Source organism: Toxorhynchites rutilus, chromosome 2, assembly GCF_029784135.1.
Source record: "Toxorhynchites rutilus septentrionalis strain SRP chromosome 2, ASM2978413v1, whole genome shotgun sequence".
Classification (NCBI taxonomy): Eukaryota; Metazoa; Arthropoda; class Insecta; order Diptera; family Culicidae; genus Toxorhynchites; species Toxorhynchites rutilus.
In genome coordinates this window covers 312,349,935-312,374,202 of record NC_073745.1, presented here as the reverse complement: position 1 = coordinate 312,374,202, position 24,268 = coordinate 312,349,935, and the positions used below count along the sequence as shown (strand labels likewise).

The window sequence follows — 24,268 nt, the reverse complement described above, 5'->3', positions numbered from 1 at the left end:
AACCATACTTTTTGATTCATACTCCGAAAGAAAACTATGTCTCAGAATGGCGATTTCTCACCAAAAAAAATTTTTCGAGATGACACTAGATCTCGACGTTTCATGCAATTTCAAAACATTTGGCATCAAAAAATTTTTTTCGAGAACCCCGGTTTCCTTTACTCCCCCTTTGGGTGATTTTTCGATTTTCAAAAAAATCTAACTTTGACCGCTTTGCACCACTCTCCCTTAAGTCCGAGCTGAAATTCGGCATAGGGTGTTTTTTCGAGATGGTGAACATTTTGTATAGAGTAATTTTTTTGAAATTTTAGGGTCGATTCTTTCCCATACATTCATAGGCACCCTAATGGTCATACACATTTTAGTGTGAACAAATCGGGGCAGTCTTTTCTTAGATACGCCCCTAATGACTTCTCGAGACCGATCATTTATTAGCTCCGTCGGAAGAATATTGAAATTTTTTTGTTGTTAATTTGGGATAAGAAAAATTAATACCATAACTTTTTTGGATAAAATTCTACCCCAAAAGAGACATCTTGGCGTTCGCTAACAGTGAAGTCAGTAAAATCCAGGTTTCGGATATCCCTAAATTCATTATCGATTTCCTGAATATAATTTCGTTCGCAAACATGTGGAAGATTTTGTAGAAGGGGAACAAATTAAATATGCTTCCATTCTATGGCGATAGTTGGATCAAGTATCGTCATGTTGATGAATAATTGATGTTTATCATTGAAATCAGAATGTTTTGGAACTTGATTACAGGGTGTTATGTAAAACCTCATCGAATTGGCCTTCAAATCAGCGACGGCGTTGTGTTAAATTGTTCATGCTGACAAATATTTATTGATCATCATTTCAATAGCGGCACCAACATAAACATTATCCAAACTGACCCAATTTTCCTGATCGAACTGAATGTCAATTGAAGGGAGCCAAATTAGTGAAATCCCGACATACCATACTTCTGTGTGCTTTCTGTGTGCCAGTAAAAAACTTGAAAATGCTGAAAAAATAAAAAAAAACTGGATAAAACTGTGAAAATTGAAAACAAAAATGGGGATGTTTTGCCTTTGGCTGTTTCACTGGCATGCTTAAAAAAGCTGGCAATATACAGGAAAAACTGGAAGGTTTGCAACTCTGACTAAACGCAAAACGCAACAAATAAATTTCTTCCAAGTTACCCTAATACTCAGTTAAACAATAACTCTGTTTAAATACTCAAACGGAGATGCGTTTATTAGGAAAAAAAACTAAACCTCCCAAATATTCCTTCACTGAACTAGTTCTTCAATCGTCAGCTCGTCGTTTCTATCATTGCAGTCATCCACGGAATTCTGCTTATAAATAATTCTTTCGTTAAATATTGTTTCCGAGCCGCGTTCTTCCCCCCAAGTCTGTAACTTGACCGAAACGAGGAAAACCCACCAAAGAACCAAACTCCCGAGAAATCCGTCAGCCATCCGACCGAAGGCAACAAAAGGAAAGAAAATTCTAACAAACGAGCGAACGTGTGTTCCGCCCAGGCTACCAAGCGCGGCCCGGGTCCATGCCGCGTGTTGTCATGGGCTGCGTGGAAAAGTATTGATTTCATCACAATTCAAGCTCGTTGTTCCAAATTTTATGAATCCAACCAAAGATACTGATATGAGTTTGCAGTTTGCATGAATTCAAACCAAGGCGAGTATGCCGATGTTTTATTATTTTTTTTTCGTGAAACATTTGCCAATGCCGTTTGCTTCTGTTTCGTTATGGCTGCAGTAGGACACAAATTATTCACGTTTTGCAGGATGTTCTGCCTCTCTCTCAGTGTATATTTTTTTTTTGCTTCTGTTGTTACTTGTGTGCATATCTACTCGATTGTAATTCTCCTGCCTGCTGGATGCAAATTGGCCGCGGCGAAGAAGTAAACTGTTTGTTCTGCAATTGGAGCGGCGGAGTAACAACGGTTCGGGTTCTGCACGCATTCGACCAGCGCTCCTCGTTGATGAAATATGCAGTACTCGGAATTATCCGTGCTTCACCGAGAGCGCGAATAATATACTCCGTACAGAGGGAAATCCCATTCACGATCCGCGATGTTATACAAATTTATGATGAGTGTCTTCGGTGCAATCCTCTATCCAATCGACCATTTAAAAATAGTAATTTTTGGATGAATATTGATGTGCATGGAAAACTATCCTTTTGCACTTGAGCTTCTCTCGTTCGAAAAATATATGTACAGTATACAGTACAAACGCATGAATGTTGAAATGAATAAAAGTGGGAAATCGCATGAGTTTTAAATGTAGATTAGTATAGTTTGATTACATAGTTGAACCTTTCCAGAATGTAGCTTGGAATCCTTGCTTCTCCATTGCACAATGGTCCAGGAGATGCATTTAAGTGGAAATTAGCGTTTAGAGCTCGACAGTACGAAAACTGTCTTAGACAAAGTTGTTACTCATGATAGAGCGCTTGTTTCTATGTTGCCGAAAATAGGGTGGCCAAAATTGTTGATGAAATAAAAAATCTAACTTTCTTATCTTTATAGATAGAGGTGAACATAAATCGACAATGTTGTAGCTCCAATTATTTGAGACATCATTGAAGATCTAAGTTTTTCTCTATCTCTTGAAATACCCGATATAGCGCCTTTTTTCTAAGTTACGTTACGGTCACCATGAAAAAAGCTGTTTTTTGCTCTAACTTTTATATTTCAAATTTTACATGCAAACTGTCTTCGAAAGACTTTTAGAGCTTACTAATACAAACATTTTTCGATGCAGAACTTATCGATATCTCAACTTTACTCAAAGTTATTTATATTTCTTCCCAAAAAACACGCTCTTTTCATTTGTTTGTCATTCTTTCTGGGGAAAACTTAAAAAATATTTGTTCACGGAATTTGAAAGAACAGATTTCACTCTATATAATATGTGATTTTAAAAACTATAAAATAATTCTTGTGTTTGAGTAAATTAAAACTAAAATCATGAGTTCTTGGATGAAAACTCATCAATAACTTTGAACAGGATGAATATATAAACAAGTTCTGCATCGTAAAATATTGGTATTAATAAGCTCTAAAAGTCGTACGAAGACCATTTTGATGTAGAGTTTTAAATATAAAAGTTGTAACCGTTTTTTCATAGTTACCCTAATGCAACTCAGATAGAAAGCGCTAAAAACAACTTTGTGGAAGATATTTATTGTTTAGACAATAACTGTCTTCGACAAAGTTGTTACATATGATAGAGCGCTCATTTTTATTTTATCAAAAATAGGGTGACCAAAATTGTCGATAAAATGAAAAATCTAACTTTTCTATCTTTATAGATAGAGATAAACATAGTTCAATAATGTTGTAGCCCCAGTTATTTTAAACAACTTTGTAGAACAAAAAAACATTCTATCTTTTAACATAATCGATTCAGCGCTTTTTTCTAAGCTGCATTAGGGTGACCATGAAAAAACGTGTTTTTTCTGCTTTAACTTTTATATTTCAAATTCTACATCAAAACTGTCTTCGTACGACTTTTAGAGCTTATCGATAACAACATTTTGCGATGCAGAACTTGTTTATATCTTCATCCTACTCAAAGTTATTGATGGTTTTTCACCTAAAAACTCATGGTTTCAATTTTAAATTACTCAAACACAAGAAATAACATAGTTTAGAAAATCACACATCATGTAGAGTGAAATATGTTCTTTCAAATTCCGTCAATAAACTTTGTTTATGTTTGCCCCAGAAAGAATGACAAACAATTGAAGAGAGCGTATTTTTGTGAAGAAATATAAATAACTTTGAGTGAAGTTGAGATATCGACAATTTCTGCATCGAAAAATGTTTGTATTAGTAAGCTCTAAAAGTCTTTCGAAGACAGTTTGCATATAAAATTTGAAATATAAAAGTTAGAGCAAAAAAATAGTTTTTTTCATGGTGACCCTAACGTAACTTAGAAAGAAGGCGCTATAACGATTAGTTTAAGAGATAGAGATAAACTTTGTTCTATAAAGATGTCTCAAATAACTGGGACTACAACTTTGTCGAACCATATTTACCTCTATCTCTAAAAATAAGAAAGTTATATTTTTTATTTCATCGAAAATTTTTGTCACCCTATTTTGGATAACATAAAAATGAGCGCTCTATCATATGTAACAACTTTGTCTAAGACAGTTTTTGTCTAGAGAATAACTGTCAAGCTCTAAATGCTAATTTCCACTTAAATGCATCTCCTGGACCATTGTGCATTGAAGTTGAATTTGCTAAAAATTTCAAAAATTGAAATTTATTTTTCTCAAAAGCGTATTTTCCTAAAATTCTAAAAAAAATATATTTCCAATTTTCAATTTCCAATAAGTGACCCATACATGGGAAGATGGGCACTTTTACAAGGATAAAGTTTTTCTAACAACAACTTTTGCATGTTTTCTTTGAGAAAATTATTACTAATCCTAATATTGTTTAAAGTCAAGATAGCGATTTAACGTATTCGATGAAGTTACAGATCTCATTGAAATATGAGCTTTTGTCGAAGACTTCAACTTTCTATTTTTTATAGTTTCTGGAATACATGTTATTTTTGTATGAAAACTCCTGAGAAAATAATAATTCACTCATAACATTTTTGTGTGCAAATTCTCGCGTTTGACATGTTTTTGACATATTTCCAAATAGAAAAAAATATGCATGACATGAAAACCGTGATAATTTATACATACATGTTACGAGCTAAATATTAATAATAATTTTCCAAAGAAAACATGAAAATGTTGTTGGAAAAACTGTTTCCCTGTAAAAGAACCCATCTTTCGATGTATGGCTGATTTGTTGGAAATGGTGAGGACTATTCATATCTACTTTTTCAGAATTTAAAAAAAGCATATTTTTGAGAAAAATAAACTTTAATTTTCAAAATATTTATTTTTTAATGAGATTTGTTTGAATTTGCTCGTTGTTTGTTTTAAATTTGTTAAATTTGTCAAATTAAAAAAAAAGTTACTCAAGAGCTATAAGACCTACGAAATGTTGGTTAGAGAACGAAATGTAGTAAATTATTTAAGTTTTCATTCAAAAATAACAAGCAAATATGAAAAAAATCATTGAAAAATATATTTTTTTTAATTGAAATTCATTTTTTTCAGAAAAAAATGTTTTTTTAATTAAAAAAAAAATAGATGCGAATAGCCCTTATAATTTCAAAAAAGGCACAAGTCAAAGATAGAAAGTTTATGTATTCGATAAAATTACATGTTCAGCTCTTTAATAAGGTTTGAAACATTGTCGAATACACTATATCGTTATCTCGGTTTTAAACAAAATTAGGATTAGTTGTATTTTTTCAAAATCCGTTTTGAATGAATTTCTATTTTTCAAATATTTTTTTTTCAGTATGTTTTTTTTTCAATTTAATACTTTTTTATGAAAATTTAAATAATTTCCTACATTTCTTTATGTGCACTTATGCACCCGTGGCCGAGTGGTTAGCGTCTCACACTGTTCGGATGTTCGGGTGTTCGGGTTCGATTCCCGTTCTGGCCGGGGGATTTTTCGTCAAAGAAATTTCCTTCGACTTGCACTGTGGTCACGCCCTTGCCCCTCGGAATACATTAAAGGCGTGTTATTTGGCTTAAGAAATCTCAACTAAGTATTAATGAATGACGCTAGTTAATGCATACGTTAAGACGGCAAAAGTTCCACAAGGAACGTTAACGCCATTCAAGAAGAAGAAGACATGTGTTTAATCAGAATTTTGTAGATATGATAGTTTTCGATTTATACATTTTTTATAAAAAAGAAAGAAAAAAATGTTGGTCCTTCTTAACAACTAGTCACAACATTTCACTGCAATCTGAAATGTTGCTGCCAATGGGCAGTCGAGTTGGCATGAAATTCGTCAGGTACAGAGTCATTATTGGTCGAAGATTTTTTTTTTCTTGAACGCGAAACTACAGAAAACCCTTCTGAAGAATTCGTTCCCTTCCATTCGAGAAAAAAAAACAAAAACAAATGTAAACGAGACAGGAGAGACTATTAATAATAATGAAAAAAAAAACAAAAACAAAAACTTGTTTGCAATCAAACTTAATGAATGAACGAGCTTCTGGAATCTCAGAGCAATTCGAGCGGATTTTACGATGGAATTCAATGTTTGGTCCGACTCCGTTTTCAAAAATTACACCTGAATCTTTTCCTTATTTTTTTATTTTTTTCCATTGCAATATCTCAGAAAAAAGAATGACAAATAATCTGTGTATTTTTCAGATGATGAAAAAATACGTCCCCTTTAACTCTATCCTAACTACTATAGTAGTTCAAGCTTGGAATCCTTGCTTCTTCATTGGAGTAAAATGCTAAAAAATGTAAAAATGCTGAAATAGAACTTCTCCGATATGTCCTAAATCCATCGCGTTCGCCCAATGTTGTTTCGCAAATACCGTTCTGAATCATATTTCGGACGCTTATGCATATGACGCAGAAAACAGATCTAAACTTTATGCACAGGTATTAATTGGTTGATATTTTTTAAAAAATTGTTCAATATGCTTTTAAGCTTTCTACTTTGGTACCTATTTGATTGAAAACATAAAAAAATTATCGAATAAAATGCTTTTCAAATGAAGCGAATAAGAATCAAACGGACACTGAATCAAATTTCGGACGGATTGAATTCAAATTTCGGACACTTTATTTTGTCATTGTTGGGACGAAAATTACATTACACTTGATTGTATTTTATAGTCAACAGTGAAACACTTACCAAAAAATCACAGTAAACTGTTAACGATGATGAGAACTGATAAAACACGGGAGAAATTTAAATATTTATGAACGGGTAAATTCTACGTGCTCACGCTAAGAAAACGTTAAACACAAACGATAATGAGTAGTGTTGTAAGATTTCTGCCGATTATGTTATAATTCAAATGTAGTTCTCATGTGAAATGATAGTGAAACCAAGGGATTACTTTAAAGAAGCAATTGTGATATAATTTGATAGTTATATTATCAGTGCATGAGGCATTTCAAGATATTAGAACAAAGTGTCAAAGCGTTTTTTTAGTATTTTTGAGGGATGTCTGATGGCACTAACGTTCCTGGAGGAGTTTCGTATTGCCATCCCGGTCCACGTTTAATTACTTGCAAATGCTTTGCGTTGAACAAATTTGTAGACACTTTAAGAAATGAAGTGCAACAGGTTCTAGTGAACATGAAAAAAATAACTTATGCCGGAGAATATAAAAATAACATATTTACAAGAATTCAACTTGCTGCGAGACGCGAGAAAAAATGATCAAAGAAGTAGTTGTTATTATAAGAAAACAAGGGAAGTTCTGGCACACAAACGGCAACTGTGCACTTCTCCCCCCGGATGACGGACGATGAACTATTTGCTGGTGGTATTGCATTTCAGCGCTGCACCCATGCACACGCTATATTTGCCGGTAGGACGGAATTAAGAGAGTACCCAGTAAAATTGACACCAAGATCTAATCGGAATGCGTCGAAGCGAATCCGCTCATTAACCCGGTTTTGCGCCACTCTTGTGTCGAAACGAGCGGAGGATGGCGGTGGAAGGGTCACCAGCAAGAGTCACTTCAAACTGGATTAGCGCCTGCCCGGACCAACATTTAAACTAACTCTTGTCGGTCGTTTGATGACGGCCTGCGAACATGACTTCCACCGGTTCGTAGCGAGATTAGAGTGCACGAAGTTTTTGGGGACGTTCGAAACAAACAGTTTCTGAACGGCTGATTGGTATTCAGAAAAAAAATTTGAGCCTCACTACTATCCGAATCAACCGGGAACTTACCCAGACAATCTTTATGTTGGTTGTCATTTAAGTTTTTTTTCCTATGTCTTAGGTCCACTTTTTGTGACCGGACCGGCCTCACGCGATTATCCGAGGCTTCGATGAAATCACAACCCGCAATCTGTGAGGTTCGCAACCGCTCCCAGATGAACTAGAACAATTTGTCCGAAGTGCGATAATGGATGGAAGCAATTGAATCCGGCATGCGGTTAGAGTCAGTGTAGAGTTCATAAACACGCCAATTGCTGATTACGATTGCGACACTTAGTCACTATCACGCGGTTGCGGTCGTTTTCATTCATCATATTGTTATCGACAAAATGAGCTTGGGGTATTTCATTGAAATTTTCATCTAATCGTTTCTTTTTATTCCCATTTCAGGAACTCGATGGAACTTAAAAGGTAAGTCTTAACAGGGAAAAGTTATGTCTCGACCCTCAATATCATCCACTAATGACTCCCAACTGTCGATAGACATGACTTTTTTTTCCACCATCATTAGACAGACCACTTATCTGGTACAGCTCCCATCGACGCAACAATTTATGTGGTTGTTAATGTTGACAATCTAAGCATCGCTCATCGTTCATATCTACCCTCCACCGCCGCCACACAGCAACCTCGTTCTCATCCCTCAGAGACGGACGTTGGGCGCAATGAGAAGCTCGTTCTGCAAATTAATTAAAATTTATTAGCATACTTACACGCTGTCATAATTTCAATTTATTCATTCACTTCTCCCCCCGTCTCATTATCACATCTTCTCTGGCGGGGCTTTCTGTCCATCATTTGTTCCTCTTGGCCCCCCACCCATTCTGTGACCAGCGGGGGTCGAGCAGGATTCGCGAGCTCGCCCGCCCGACGATTCTTCACGGGGAAAAATACTTCGACGCTAGCTTATTGACACTTTTATTCAGACTTAAAGTTGTCAATTAACGCCAGTTCTGTTTGTTTATGAATGTCGTTTAACGCTGTTGGCCCTGGGCCAACTGGGTGCTGCGCTGTGAAACCGGCGATCATGAGCACATAAAATCGCCTCATTTCAAAGTTTTTTGTTTCATATTATTGCTTCTATTCAGCCCTATAGCGAAGTAAATTTTATTTGAGATTGCTAAAGTTTGGTGTCAATCAAACTAAAATTTTAACTGCAAAGAAAAAATACAAATGATGTTCAACACTATTTTAACATTACATTTTGAAGCCGATATACAAATTAGAGGAACAGAGTGCAAAGATTGATTGATTGCAAGGGGTGATGATACTGTTCCCTTCTATCATGTAAAAGCAGACTCATATGAAACAGCAGTGACCAGTGTCTTAGAATATCAACAAATATTCACGAGAAACGAATATGATTTTGTTCCAGTGTAAATGACTTTTTTTCAGCTTGAAACACACTGCCCTCATTATATTGATGACAATAACAAACGAGTTCATTTTGTTCATATCACTGTTGCATGAGCAAATTTGCTATAATGAACGAATGCGACATTGAGTGGGGTTCATAACTTCGCTGTTATTTATACTTTGGATATCAAAAGCAACAAATTGATATTCATCACATCCGAAACGATATTCGTTCTGGCAGTGAATTTAAGTTCAAAATAAATTTTATTTGGCGAGACGGTAGCGACGGCATATGCAGAATGAATACAACGAGTGGTTTCAGCTACCGTCAAGTCATTTGCGACATCGGGAATTTCATAAGGTATTTCCGATTACGGCATTCGGCAACTGCAAAACCCAACCGCACACAGCAGCCTCGGGTTAGAAGTTAACAACAGCTGATATTCATTTGGCTGAAATGAAATTCAGTTCTGACGTTTCCGATAATCAAGATGAAATTGACACTGGGTGGAAAAAAATAAACATCAAAACATATTGAAGGACAAAAGTTCATTTGCTCATATTCAATGGTTGCCTGGATTTGTCATTTTAATTTTCGTTTGGAATATATAGGTTTTCGATGCAACCTAGCCCGATAATCTATGCATTTGATCTTAGCGAAGATGATTTTTTCCAACACTGGCAGTGACCAGGGGTACCAAATGTACTGCATCACGACAGTAATCTCATGACTTGTCCCGTGACAGTCACGCGATTGAATTTTTAACTACAGTCACACAGTGGAAATGTTATGCGACATTTATTGTTACTGTTGTGTACTGTACACGAATACATTCCCATGTGAGAGTATTTTGGTCTTTCGTCTGCGACAGACCTGCTTGCTCATTAGTGATGTTTTTGTAGATTCTGAATGCAATAGTAATACGTTGCTACCGTCGTTGATGATTTTTTTCCCTCGTGCTGATGATGTCGGGTGTCTTAGTATATATTTTTCCAGTACAACGTCATTTTATTTCATTTCATTTTCGCAAACTAAAGAGATTAATCTGCTGTGCAGCGAAGAAAATTATAACAATTAATAACTGGCGAATTCTGCAGCATATTCCGATATGGGAAAATTTGTCGATGACGCGGCTATTCTATGTAGATTTCGGGGGAAATTGTGTGAGCAACAGAAGAGAATCTGTTGAAAGAGTTGCGTGGAGAAGTGTCGTGAGTGGAAGTCATGTGAATGAAAGTTACGCGAATGCAACTGTAGGGCCAGATTAGAATGCGGCTGGGGGAAGTGTTGCGCACTTAGCAATGTAGGTTTGGACATGAAGAAGATTTTATTTTATTTATGAATAAAATATGTTTAGCGCGTAATCTTAATATTATCAACAAAAATGTAAAGTAACATTTTAGTATTATTATCATTATTACTAGCTGACCCGGTAAACGTTATGCTGCCATTTAGATAATTTTTAGCGAATATATTCGTTGTTATATGACAAACAACAAGTGTATTGCAAGTGTGTTTCATATTCATATTTTTACTCTTATTACTCTGTTACATAGAACACATGTTTGATACGGTAGAGTGTGGCTAGGATGCATAGCTCGATTGAACTTGAGTCGTCGAACGGATTACAGAATGCAAAATTGCGATCCGTTCGGGTAATTCTAACCCGATTGTATTTCAGAATACGACGGTATACTTTTACCTGGTGAATTAGGTTTGCCTGGTTGATTCTTGCTTTGAAATATATGATTCATTGACATTCAAAACTATAATTATATCATGATCTGAAGAATTTTCCACATATAGAGATATTTTGATTTGAACATTCAGCTATTTTTGAAAGTGTGAAGTTAATAAAAAAAAACATTGCCTTTTTTATGTACAAATTTACTTCCATGAGATCTTCTACGTGCGAAAATTTTCGTTATACTTGTTTCATTTGCGATTTTTTCGGGAATCTGTTTAATGGGGGAATCAACTCTGGCAAATCGAAAAAATGGTTTTTATGCAATGTTGTACCGGAAGGATTCTTCGATATTTCATTTCGTTGAAAATCTGCAGTAAAAACTATGGGGTCATCTCAAGAGTAACATGGCTGTACGAATTTTTAAGCGCATTTTTTTCAGCTGGTGGTACGTTTATCTCAGAATCTAGTGGACCAATTAAGCAGAAGTTTTTTTTCAGCATGCAAAAATGAATTATTGTGTGACCTACGAAAAAGATCTATCTGCTTATTATCATTGATAACTTCTCTGATAACCACGGCTTTACGATATTTGTTGATTTTTTTTTATTCAAATGGCCGACATTTTGGCAATTTTCATAATTTTCAAAAACCGCTACGTAACAATTCAGATAATAAGATTTTTACATGCTAAAAAAATCAGCCATATCGGTCCACTGGATTATGAGAAAAACGTACAACTAGCAAGAAAATGTTTCAAAGATTTAAAAAAAAAATCTTTCAAATGAAAGCAACATAATTGGCTCACGTAGCGTACTTTTTAGTGTAGAGCCAGTTTAGTTCTATAACTCTGTCATTGTTAAAATTCGAACATATGCGTAGGAGGGTTTTTTCCATGAAATATGATCATCTATCACCTCCTGAGAGATTATGGGAAAATATATTAAATTCTTCCTTTACATTCAATAATCAAAAATTATATGCATGAAAAACAAATTTAAAAAAACATTTTTTTGACTTGATTATATACAGGATTCGATTATATACAGTGAAAAGAAATCGGAGACTGTATATAATCGAGTTCGCGCTGCATTAGTTTCTAACTTGGAGGATAAATCTAAACACTCCCAACACTGAGCATTTCCGACGTCACCAATATATTATCGACGAAACTCTCGCCTAGAATTTTGAGCTGTGCGTGTTTTTCTCATATGAATTGTTGATCATTTGTGTATCTGGATTCAGGCATCCCAACAGTAAAGCATTCTTATTACAGTCGATATGAAATTAACTCGGCTTCCTATGTGTGCACGCAACTAGTGATCACAGCCATATGTCCGATACACATCTCAAAGCGTACTGGTGAAGAAGCACAAACGCATAAGATACAGGCTAGCATTACTCGACAGAAAAATGTCATGACATTTTTCTGGCGACAGTCACGTGTGACAGTAACCCGGGTAAACCGATGAGATTCATCGCTTCGTCAGCGACTGTTACGGCGACAGAGCGAACGGAATAGCAGACACGAAAAAATCGGAAACGAACAGTCTCCCCGGCTCACTACGGTCGGGCACGACAAATTAGATGAATTCGACGAAACACCGACTGTTGCTGTATAGTATTACTTTATGCATTCATGCTCTGTCGCTTGTATACGAGTGTAGCGCGCTCACAGAGACTGTCGATTCAATTTCATACCGACTGTTATGAAAATGCAGTACTTTTGGGATGCCTGGCAGTGACAGACAAATCGTTCATTCGTTCATTCAGGTTGTGTAATTTAATCGGACTACCTTAGCTTAGCAATCATTTGTTTATATTGATTACATTTTTGAAAAGTTTGCATTTCTCAAGTATACGTACTTCTTGAACCGCGAATTTACTTGATTTGATGATCTTCAGGCACTCAGTTCCGATTTTGACATGTACGTCGAATGCGTTATCGCAGCAAATGTTTATCAACATTTCGCCTAATCATCGAATAGTATGCGTAGAAAATCAGTGAGCAGAAGATATTAAGGCATATCCTTCAATGCAATCTTGAATAACCGAGCAATAGCGTTGTGTCCGTCATCGCTTTTGTAATCCGTGTTAGGAATACACTTTTCGAAGTGCAAAAAACATGCGGGTGCAGAAGTATCCCCGGCTTACATGAATCAACAAATCCTACTTTTGATACTATTGAGGCTTTCAACTTGAGAGTTCATTCGCCTCTAGTATTTGCACGATTTTCCCAGGTTCCTATGTTTAGGAGACCGTGTTAAGGAAACAGGCGAGTACAAAAGTGCTCGCAGTTTGCATTCATTTGCAAAGCCGATTTCACCAGACATCTTGGTTTAGAAGTCTGTATTAGGTAAACGCATTTCAGTCGGAACAAAAGTACCCCCGACTTGCATGTATTTGCAATGCCAATTTCCCCACGCTTCATGAATTTGAAGTCTGTGTTGAGGAAACATTTTTCAGCTGGAACAAAAATGCCCCCGACTTTCATGGATTTGCAATGCCAATTTCCCCACGCTCCATAGATTTGTTAGGGAAACACATTTCAGTCGGAACAATAATACCACCGACTTTCACGTATTTGCAATGCCGATTTCTCCAACGCTGCTTGGTTTTGATATCTGTGTTAGGGAACACATTTCGGAGAGAACAAAAGTCCCCATACTTCCATGTATTTGCAATGCCGGTTTCGCAATGCTTGGTTTAGATGACTGTGTTGGGGAAACCGTAAATCAGGTCTATCAAAACGAAGCAGTTAGGGCGTTTAGATAACGCTTAATATTTCACAGTATTTCAATTGTTTATCTAATGAAAAATAACATTTTATTAATTACGATAGAAGCGTAGGAATATTCCCTATCAATTGATGCAAACATCTTTCCGATCCAGTAAGAAATGTTCGAGTTATAAGCATTCGAAATCTTTCATTTTTTCCTGCATGTTCTGTGTTTAGGTTTTCATTTTACCCCCATAATACTCCGTAGTCTCACGTAAAAAAACCTGTGTGCCAGATCGACGCTGTGATGTTTTGGAACGAATCGAAGGACAAAGAATCTGCCGAAAAGCAGGAAACGTTTATCCATTGCAAAATTCGTGAAATTGGATTGCCAGGGACCAACAAGCAGGCTATCGTGCACGTTGAGTAAAAAGTCAATCTCCCAGAACACCACTGGTTTGTGGTTCAACGTAATAAGCTGATCCCGTCGGAGACATCGATGTGAAGTGGGCCAAGCTGAAGCCGTTGGATACTCAGAGATTTTTGCTACCCCTGATTCACAAATTGCTGAGGGGCTACGCTTTCAGAGACCAACTTTAATGCTTCCCATCGGTATTCGTGCTAAACTCAACCGACTCGCATAAAATTATATCTAAGTCCATGGCTGGTTTCAAGGTTCTTTCATTTGATTTTCATTGTCCCTCATTAAAAGTAATTTGAAGGGCAAGATTGTGTTATTTGCGTATAACATTTCCCATCGCATACTTCCCATATTCCGATATATGAGAGACTTGTTGGAAACGGTAAGAGCTATTCTCATTTTTTTTGAGAATTTAAAAAAAATACGTTTTCAGTGTATTTTTTTTGTTAATTTAAACTATTTCCTACATTTCATCCTTTGACCAGAATTTTGTAGATATTACAGTTTTTGAGAAATACATTTTTGAAAAAAAAACAAAGAAAAAAATGTTGGCTCTTTTAAAAAAGTAGCTAATTCTTTTTCGAAGTTTTCAAGTATATAAAGTTGCTGAAATGACCAATTTTTTACACCAACAACGTTTAATTGCTATCTGAGATGGTGCTGCCAACTACTAAGACAAGTTGGCATGAAATTCGTCAGATGAGTATTTCAAATTTCGATAAATAACCTATACATGGAACCCGAAATTCGAAAGTTAGAATTTCGAAGTTGCATATGGTGAATCAGGAATCAGAAACTGGCATGAAAAATCTCGTATCTGGAATTTCAATGCATCTTGAAACTGCAGTTTTGATTTTTGGAATTTAGATATCTATAGGGGAGGGTGTCCCTGACCCGACCCCTTAAATTGCAACGGTTATTCATCACATAAAGTTTTGTTGACGTAGGACTACGTCTAACCGGAAGATATAGGGGGTGAAATGAAAATCTAGGCACTGAACAAGTAGGAAAAAATGCAAGATTTGGAACGCTTATAACTCGAGCATTTCTCAATAGATCGCAAAGGTTTTTGCATCAATTGATAGGAAATATATCTACGCGTCTATCATAACAAATAACATTTCATTTTTCTTGAGATAAATAATTGAATAATTGTGAAATATCAAGCATTGTCCAAATGCACTATGTGCCCATTTTTGATTGGTCCATTTTGTGCTCCTCAAATCGTACCGACCGAAACCGGCAACCAGAGCAGCAGCGAAATAGAATGAAGCACGATTGGAAAGGAAAAAGAAAAAAAATTAACGAAACATTGGTCGCTGTCTCACACATGCATAATTCTCGAGCCAGCCAGTCAGCTTAAAAATCCCCGCTCCGCTGCCGTAACGATCTCTTTTTCAGCCATTCTTTGTGTGGACACCGACTGGACAACATCGTTGCTGGACGAGCTGGACGGCGAGGGATCGAGTGCCTTTCTCAAGGCAAGAGGGTGGAGGTGGTAGCCCTGGAGTAAATAGAGTAGAGTTTTCAAAGGGCCTTTCTCAAGGCTAGAGACGAATGAACTGCAAAAGTTTAAAGTCTCTATAATACAAGACCTTCCTTCCTTCCGTAACGATCATTCTCATTCAAACCGTACACCACATCAGTTCGCATCACAACACATCAACAAACCAACCCAAGCAGCCATGTCTGGACATGGTAAAGGAGGAAAAGTGAAGGGAAAAGCAAAATCCCGCTCGAACCGTGTTGATCTGGAGTTCGTAGGTAGGCCGAGCGCGTTAGTACCAGTGCACCAGTCCACCTAGCCGACGTTATATAGTTTCGGCCGCCGAAGTGATCGAGTTAGCTGGCAAAGCTGCTCGCGACGATAAGAAACCCCGCATTCGGACTGAACACATTCGGTTCGGTGGACATCAAGACAACAGGCAGTTGCAGCGAGTGGCGAGCGGCAAACGTAATCGCAAAACGGCATCAGGTAGCAGAAGAAAAAAGTTTGTTCTTTCTACAAACTGCTTTGGTGGCAAATACAGAACAAGGCGGCATCGAGGGCGTTCGAAATGGTTTTTCTCAAAACCACAAGTACTAAGTTTTCTAAATTGGAACCATTCCATAAAACAAGGCGCTTTTCAGGGCCATTAAACCTTCCAAAAAAGAGTTTAGGAAATAAAGTTCAATGCTTCCTAAAATAATATCCAAAATAATAATAAAACACATTCATTTTTTCATAATTTGTTTGCCAGGATCTGATGAGTATGTGAATTTGGCAGTTGTTCTGAGCTTATTGATAGTTGGGGACTTTCCTGATTATTCAATTTTTTCACCAATTCTTAAATTGTTTCCAGATTGAAAGTACAGTAATTTACAATTAGTTCGAAATTTAGCTAATTGGACGGACATGTAATGCGACTTATTTAGTTGGACATTTTTGTAAGCATAGAGATCCAAATTATGACCCCACATTGAAAGTCGACACTGTACCACTGTGATCGCAAATGTTCAATTACAGGTTAAAATCGCCTTCAATGCGACACTGAGTGGCGCTTCGGCACGTCGCATTGAATGTAATTTACTGTACCACTTGTCTCAAAACTGGATGGGAAGAAATTTTCCAACTGTGAAAGCTGTGGCGAGTGGCAAACGCAATCGCTAAACAGAAAGGATTAGCCGAACAAGATGGAGATATCGAGTGATAACAAAACAATAAACTCTTTAGATTGAAGATAATTTTGTGATCCTGAAAAGGACACTTTTTAACCTGCATGTGAATCCAACGAGCGAACAAATCGTAATGAATGTATTTTTTTGCCATCGCTGCCTTTTAACGCTCATTCGTTCGTCTCGTTGGACTCGCCCCTTTGGCTGAGTCTGCCGATTTGTCTCTATCCTGTGAGTGTGTACCACTAAAGTACAAAATGCGCGGATCCGCTGAAAAATATATCATTCTCTTTCAAACCGTAAATCAGTTTGGTTGTGTGGCATCGTTTCACATCACATCGCATCAACGGATTGGTTCCGGAGCACCAGTATACCTAATAGCGGTTATAGAATTTCGGCCGGCGGAGTGCTCGAGTTGGCTTGCAATGCTGCTCACGACAATAAGAATACCCGCCTACAGAACAGAGCACATTCGGTTCGATGGCAACAACTAGTTTCAGCGAGTGGAAAACGCAATCGCAAAACGGCAGCAGGTAGAAGAAGGAATAAGTTTGTTTATACAGACTGTTTTGGTGGCAAAACCAGCCACCGTAAAACACGGCGCTTTTCAGGGCCATTAAACCTTTCAAAGAAGAGTTATTAAAAGTTTTTCACAATACCAATGCATTCTAAAGTGACATAATATGACATATAATATGAACTGAATTATTTTGTTTATGCTTTTTTTGAACTTATTGGTGGTTGGGGTCTTTCAAATTGATCATTCAGTTTCACAAACCCATACATGGTTTCCGAATTAAAAGTGGCTTCAAATTGTATGCAGGATGGCATTAACGAATTTTCTCGGTAGCAAGAACTGCTTTCTTTGGTTGATAACTGATGTTGAAAATTGACTGACGTTACATCAGCATTGTATAGAAACATAACTAAGGAGCAATATGATGAGCTATGCATTTCCTGCTGCTCTGTTCTTATTTTAAAGGACTTCAATCCGAAGGTCATCCGTCCCTGTATTTACTGTTGGTTTTTCAGAACGCTTATAGCTCGTTTATTTCTCGACAGATAGTAGAGTTCGTCTCCAAAACCTCAGTTCTTTTTCATTTTTATTTACTTTGTTTGCGGAGATACAAATCTTACAATTCATTCGTCTCCGTTTAAGGTACGGTAATGTGCTCAATAGTGAAATATATGATAGTGAATGAGCTGATGACCACCTATGCATTCCATATCACAGCCATCATTTTGATTGTACGATATGTGCATACGCCAAAAGATGCCCGGCGTTGAACATTTAATAAGTACAAAGCCTTCAGAAAAAAATCAAGATTCAACTATGAGATAGTGAGAAAAAATTGAGAAAGTTTGTAAAAAAAAAGCAAAAACACAATGGTTTTTTTCAGAAATCCCAACATGTTCATAAAGAGTAAACAGTAAACTAATCCATTTTGCAGGTAGATAGGTGGGTATTCACGTAGGAGAAGAAAATAAAACAATATATTTAAAAAATATATTTAGCAAAAGAGTCCTACGTCACTCCGGTTATGTCCCCGACATTACCCACCCGTCTTTTTTTAGACGACTTTGGGATTGAAATGAATATTATAGTTCTGTAACTTTTTTTTCTACTAGTCGATATAATTCGTAAGCTTTGAAAAGGGGAAAATAAAGGTCAAATCTGAAGTCCCTTTTTTGACACCTTCAAAAATGGTGGTCCTAAACCGACAACCCCATGGTCCTGAAACGGCAATGGTTTTCTTCCAGTGAATCTACTTACAATAGGTAACTAGCTATCCTGGCATACTTCGTCCCGCCAAAAATTTATTTTTTCAATACCTTCAAACATTCACGTTTTCTCACTAAGCGCAAGTTCATGGGTCCAATCGCTGCTATTGATTGATCTTCTAATCGACTCTTTAATATTACTTTTACTATAAAATTCCTAGTACTTCTACTTAGACTAGTCATTATTCAATTTGCTTGATTAGTTTTCGAGCTATACAAAACCCCACCCCCCGCCCCTCCTTTAGAGAGGCGGAGGAGTGTAGAAAACATATAGAAACATTTCATTTCGTTTGCTTGACTGATTCTCGAGTTATGCTGCCCTATGGAGAGGGAGAAGTGTCAAAGCACCATAGAAACAATTATTGTCCCCTAAAACTCCCATATACCAGAATTGGTTCAATTTGCTTGAATAGTTCTCGAGTTATTCAGATATTTGTGCTTCATTTGTATGGCACATTAAAAAAAAAAACAATTGTCATGTTTGGTTGGAATACGTTTTGTAGAAATATGTGTATTATTTATACGGGACCCTCTCTTCAATTCAGAGGAGGAAGGGGTGTCATACCATCATAGAAACATTTCTCATATTCAAAAACCTTCAGATACAAAATTTGGCTCCATTTGATTGATTAGTTTTCGAGTTATGCAGAAATTTGCGTTTCATCTGTTTGGTAGCATCCCCTTAGAGTGGAGGGAGGAGTGTAGAACCACCATAGAAACGTTTATCGATCCCTTAAACCTCTATATGCTAAGTTTAATTCCATTTGTTTAGTTCCCGAGTTGTTCAGCACCCTCCCCTGCTCTTTAGAGAGAAGAAAGTAGTGTCAACCACCATAAAAAAAACATTTATTGCTGGAGTGTGGTGGAGTGTCTAACCACCATAGAAACATTTATTGCACCCTAAAACCTCCATATGCCTAATTTGGTTTTATTTGCTTGATTAATTCTCGAGTAATGCATAAATTTGTGTTGCATGTGTATGGCAGACCCCCCCCCCCCCCTAAGAAAAGGGGGAGGAATATCTAACCACTATCGAATCATTTATTGCCCCCAAAAACCTCAACATGCCACATTTGATTCATATGCTTGATGAATTCTCGAGTAATGCAAAAATTTGTGTTTTATTTGTATGGCAGCCCACTCTTAGAGAGGAGGGGGGGTCTCGAACTATCATTAGAACCTTCCCCGACCCCAAAAACCCCTACTTACCAATTTTCATGTCGATCGGTTTAGTAGTTTATGAGTCCATAAGAATCAGAAAGACAGAAAGACAGATAGACAGACAGACATCACTCCATTTGTATAAATAAAGATACAGCCATTCCATATCAAAACGATATAGTGGTTCTCAGATTTTGGTCAAGAGTGATTATGTTGTTCTTCATTGCAAAACATTAGATTTTTTACATAACATATCTCGATATCAAAGATGCAATTTTTTTCGGTTTTGAGTTGAGTTATCAGTGGTCGACTGGGGGGTTCAGAGGGGGCGGACCCGCTAACGCTAACATCTCAACGCTCAACGCTTAATGCTCAACGCTTAACATTCAAAGCTAAACGCTAGCAGCTCAATGCTCAACGTTCAGTGATAAACGCTCAACACTCACCTCTAAACGCGCAACGATCAATGATCAACGGTCAACGAGGAAACACAAACGCCCACATACAGAGCAAAAATGAAGGGAACAGGAAAATGGTCACCATACATAACATGACTCGAGAGGTAATCAAGAAAATTGAACCAAATTTGGCATATAGAGGTTTTAGGGAGCAATAACTAACGCTAACGAGTTTTGGTAGAAGTGCTGAAATTTGATTGGAAAAAATAGTTTTTAAAGATAGATTAGAAGATCAATCAATGAACAGTTTTGCGTCCAACGTGCGCTACGTCAGCTGATATTTAATAAATTAATTCTGATTAATTTTTAATCGGAAATTCATGATTTTTATTCTAGATCCAGATCCAGATACTTGCTATAAAATGTATTCTCCGCATTCGGATTCTTATTTAATATTCCAACTTCCAATCCCGCGTTTGGAATTCATGTTTATGAATCTCTATACTTGAAATTCCAGTTATGAATCCCATATTCAGATTAGGGTAACTGAAGCAGATTCCAATCTAGGATCCTACCTCGGATTGCCTTTTCGAATTCGAATTGCAGATTCAGATTTCAAAGAAACCTGATCATACCAATATGATATATGATTTATAAATAAATGTAACTGAAGTGTGTTACATCTTAGTCAAGTATCAGTAAATTAACGAAAATAATACTACGTGAGAAAGACAAAGCTCCTCTGATCTGGTACCACTAATAATTAGGAAACATTGCAAAACGCAAAACGTACAAAAATAATCAATTAAAACGATATTATTTCCAAAATATTTCGACAGTCCAAGCTTGCCGATCGAAATTCAATCCTTTACTGAGCGAATTGAAACCATCCAGCCAAATTTGGCAGAACATTTCGCAGACCACAATTTTAATAGGCGGCCAACCCAACCGATTTGGCCGATTAACATAGCTTTCATTGTGGTCGGGAATGTGCTCAACCGAACACATCAAGCGATGCACATAAATTTCGAAGCTCAAGCTCCAATTTGAAGGACCAATTGGTCAATTCCAATTGCCGCATGAATTGACCGCACGCTTGCGGGATTGCCGAAAATACCATTCTGGTAGTCAAATTACAGCCAGGTGCTTCCCTAAGTTCAGGACCTGATTTGCCGTAATCGATAATTGAGCCGTAATGGAATAAATAAATCAGTTCACGCGTTCTGTTTTTGGCGGAAATTGGCTTGCTGGTTATCGTTTACTATTTCCGTGCAAACTTAATTTGGGGATGATGTTAACAGCTCTATCGAAATTCCAAATTTATTACGATGAAATTCCGCTGTAATATGTTCGTGATTTGTTTCAAAGCACCCTAAGCTAATGTTGGCGACTCTGTAAGTTCAATATTCCATTCTCCGAACTGACGGATAGACTTTCAATCCTCACATTTCCATAACACCCCCTCACAAGCGGTGGCTGCATTTGGCGTTCGCCGCCTGGAGTCGCTCATTCGGAATAAATCGCATCAATCGATTCCGGGTGCGGGAGTCAAAAGATTATGACATCCCGCCAGGAAGCCATCAATAAATTCGAGCACTGCCGCTGGCAGTGTGAAGATCTCCAACACAGCGAAACACAGAAACTCAGAAACAGCTTGTTGTGGTTTTCCACCCCCCAAAAAAGCAATCTTCAGTTCAATTTCGATGAGGCTAAAAGTATTATGCCGCAGCATATGGCATATGCTCTCCATGCTATAGCCGGCGCGAGTTCGTGTGGAGAATAATAAATGCCGAATTTTCTAATATGTTATCGCCTGGTGACAACGACAGTGACGCTCGGAAAGGACATAAGCCAAAGGGCAATCTTTGGAGACCACATCCATTGACTTTTTTTTTCGGTGGAAAATCCTCTCAAAAAACCATTGCTTGGAGGGGTTATTACAATGGTTCAGCGAGTTGTTGCACTTCCGTTGGTGTGTGCCGGAAGCCATGCGTGTCGTGTTGGAAATTGCTGTTTGGATAGTGGGTTTCAATCGAGGTATTTTACCACGAATTCGAGGTCTGCTTTTCGAACATTTGATCACTGTGCAACGGGGAGTTTCCAAGTCAAATTTTTATATCCTTTCTTTTTTGAACACGACCCGAACTGGTCGTCTCGCACATGATTGGGGCAGTTTGGCTGATTTTGGTGCCAGAGAATGGAAAACAGTGGAGGCGACAGTTCATCCCGGGGTTGCCACTTTTATTCTAAACGACTCAATCAATTTTGCACGGATCGTTTCGCGTTTCGTGATTTTTGTTTCGTTATCCGGCTTGTCCGACCATTCGCTGTTGCTTCACAACGGGCAATAGGGCAGAGTGGTTCAGAGTGCCCATTCGGGTGATTCGTTATTGATCTTCGCATTTGAAGGACGACGGACGTGACTTTGAAACATACGCAAAATAGACATTGAGGTTCAGATATAGCGTTTTGTACCACTTCACCCTATTCCCGAATTATTCACAGGCTCGGTTTGAAATATCAAGTTTTGCTTTCGGTGATCGAGAGAAGTTGGAAATTTGATACTCGTTTCCTGTGTGATATGGATATACCTTTTTAACAGCTACCCGATGTTATCAACTTGTTGTTATGGATGATCAATTTCATGCTACTATGTTTCGATGTTTCGCTTCACCAATTTATAATAATTCAGAGCTACAACGCGGAATTTGTTCCAGTTCTACTATATTCTCCAAAAACAGGAGAAAATCAGCAGCTTTCCATTCTTTTAAATTAAATACTGAGTGAGCTTCGAGACATTCAAGGGAAAAGATGAAAAATGACCTCAACATTTCTTTGTTTTGAGATATAAATGCTTTGATTATTTTCCTGTCAAGAGCGAGAATTAAACGGAATATTCGTAAACCACCTTGCAGTAAAATACTTTCAGAGGCTCTGCGTGGGAATTAGGTGACTTTAAAGTTGCACGTTTCCAAAGTGCATTTGATGTGATTCCCACCGTGTGTGAATTATTCCAAGCAGAAATTATAAAATTCTGTTTGTTTTTTTCGTATGTGTGCAAAAGGGCAGTAGAGCCATTTGGGGGAACAATTTGAAATGACATGAAGACATGAGTAGTCAGCCCGGAACTACCCCGTTAGCGGAAGACTACGAGTAGCGGAACTATCCTACCATGGGAGGCATGAAGATTTTCATAAAATAAATGATACGTTTGAAAAAGCATATCTTTTTCTCCAAATAAACACTAACAACGCCTAAAAATACACGATAGCAATATCACAGAGACACACACAGTCTGTGAGCACACGAGTTACTATTTTGCGCGCGAGTATAGGAGAGTTGAATAGCATGGCTGGCAGAAATTCTAATGCTCCATGTTAAACTGCAGGCAGGTTTGAATGATAGTAAAATTGAAATTTGTTACCAGAAACAACGATTTATTTTTCAATTATTGCAGCCAAAGTATTGGTTGCCACAGGGAAACTTCAATATAACGTACCCTCGATATGACGTCATTCGATATAACGTACATTTTTCCTCGATATAACGTACACATGTTCAATGTGTTAAAAATATTCTTCCGAAATAGTACAATTCGTAGTTGCTCTCCGTGATTGACCTGAGCCAACCAAATTGCACGAAGAACACACTGAATAACGCTTGGGACTAGCAAATCATTCTCGTTGTGCAATTTTCGGCTAACTTACTACAAAAGAAAACTAAAATTAGAGTCTTCTGACTCAAATTATTAAATTCTGAGATTAAAAATCTAATTAAATAATTAAACCATGGGCCTGACTATGAACGCCACCCTTCGGCGAAAACGAGACGAAGTGTATTTAACCTTGCATACAAATCATCTAGTCCCCAACGCGAAGTGACGCTCGCTATCAGGCCCCCTATTATCCGCACAATACATCAGACAAACAACGGATTGATTGAAACATCCCTAAACGAAAGAAAACAAAACATACATTGAAAAGAAAAAAAAATGGGTGGGTTATATCTATAATATAACCGCAAGGTTGACGTGGGACTACCTAAGCTTAGCAATCATTTCAGTGAGCAGAACATATGAAGGTATATCCTTCAATGCAATCTTGAATAACCGAGCCAAAGCGTTATGTTCGTACCCGTTCTTGTAATCCGTGTTAGGAAAACACTTTTCGCGGTGCAAAAAAAAACATTCGGGTGCAGAAGTACCTCCGGCTTGCATGAATCAACAGCTTCTACTTTTTATACTATAGAGGATTTAAGCCTGAAAGTTCATTCGCCTCTAGTGACTGTACGATTTT

At 37.3% G+C, this 24,268-nt stretch overlaps 1 protein-coding gene across 12 annotated transcripts in view; it reads left to right on the top strand.

Annotated features, from left to right (window-relative positions):
- LOC129770678 (collagen alpha-1(XVIII) chain) overlaps positions 1-24,268 on the top strand; it is a 742,307-nt gene that overhangs the window by 129,790 nt on the left and 588,249 nt on the right. For all 12 annotated transcript variants that reach the window (XM_055773649.1, XM_055773645.1, XM_055773650.1 and 9 more), the window contains exon 3: positions 8,187-8,207. In XM_055773649.1, coding sequence (XP_055629624.1) covers positions 8,187-8,207 — 21 coding nt within the window. The remainder of the gene's footprint in view (positions 1-8,186; positions 8,208-24,268) is intronic.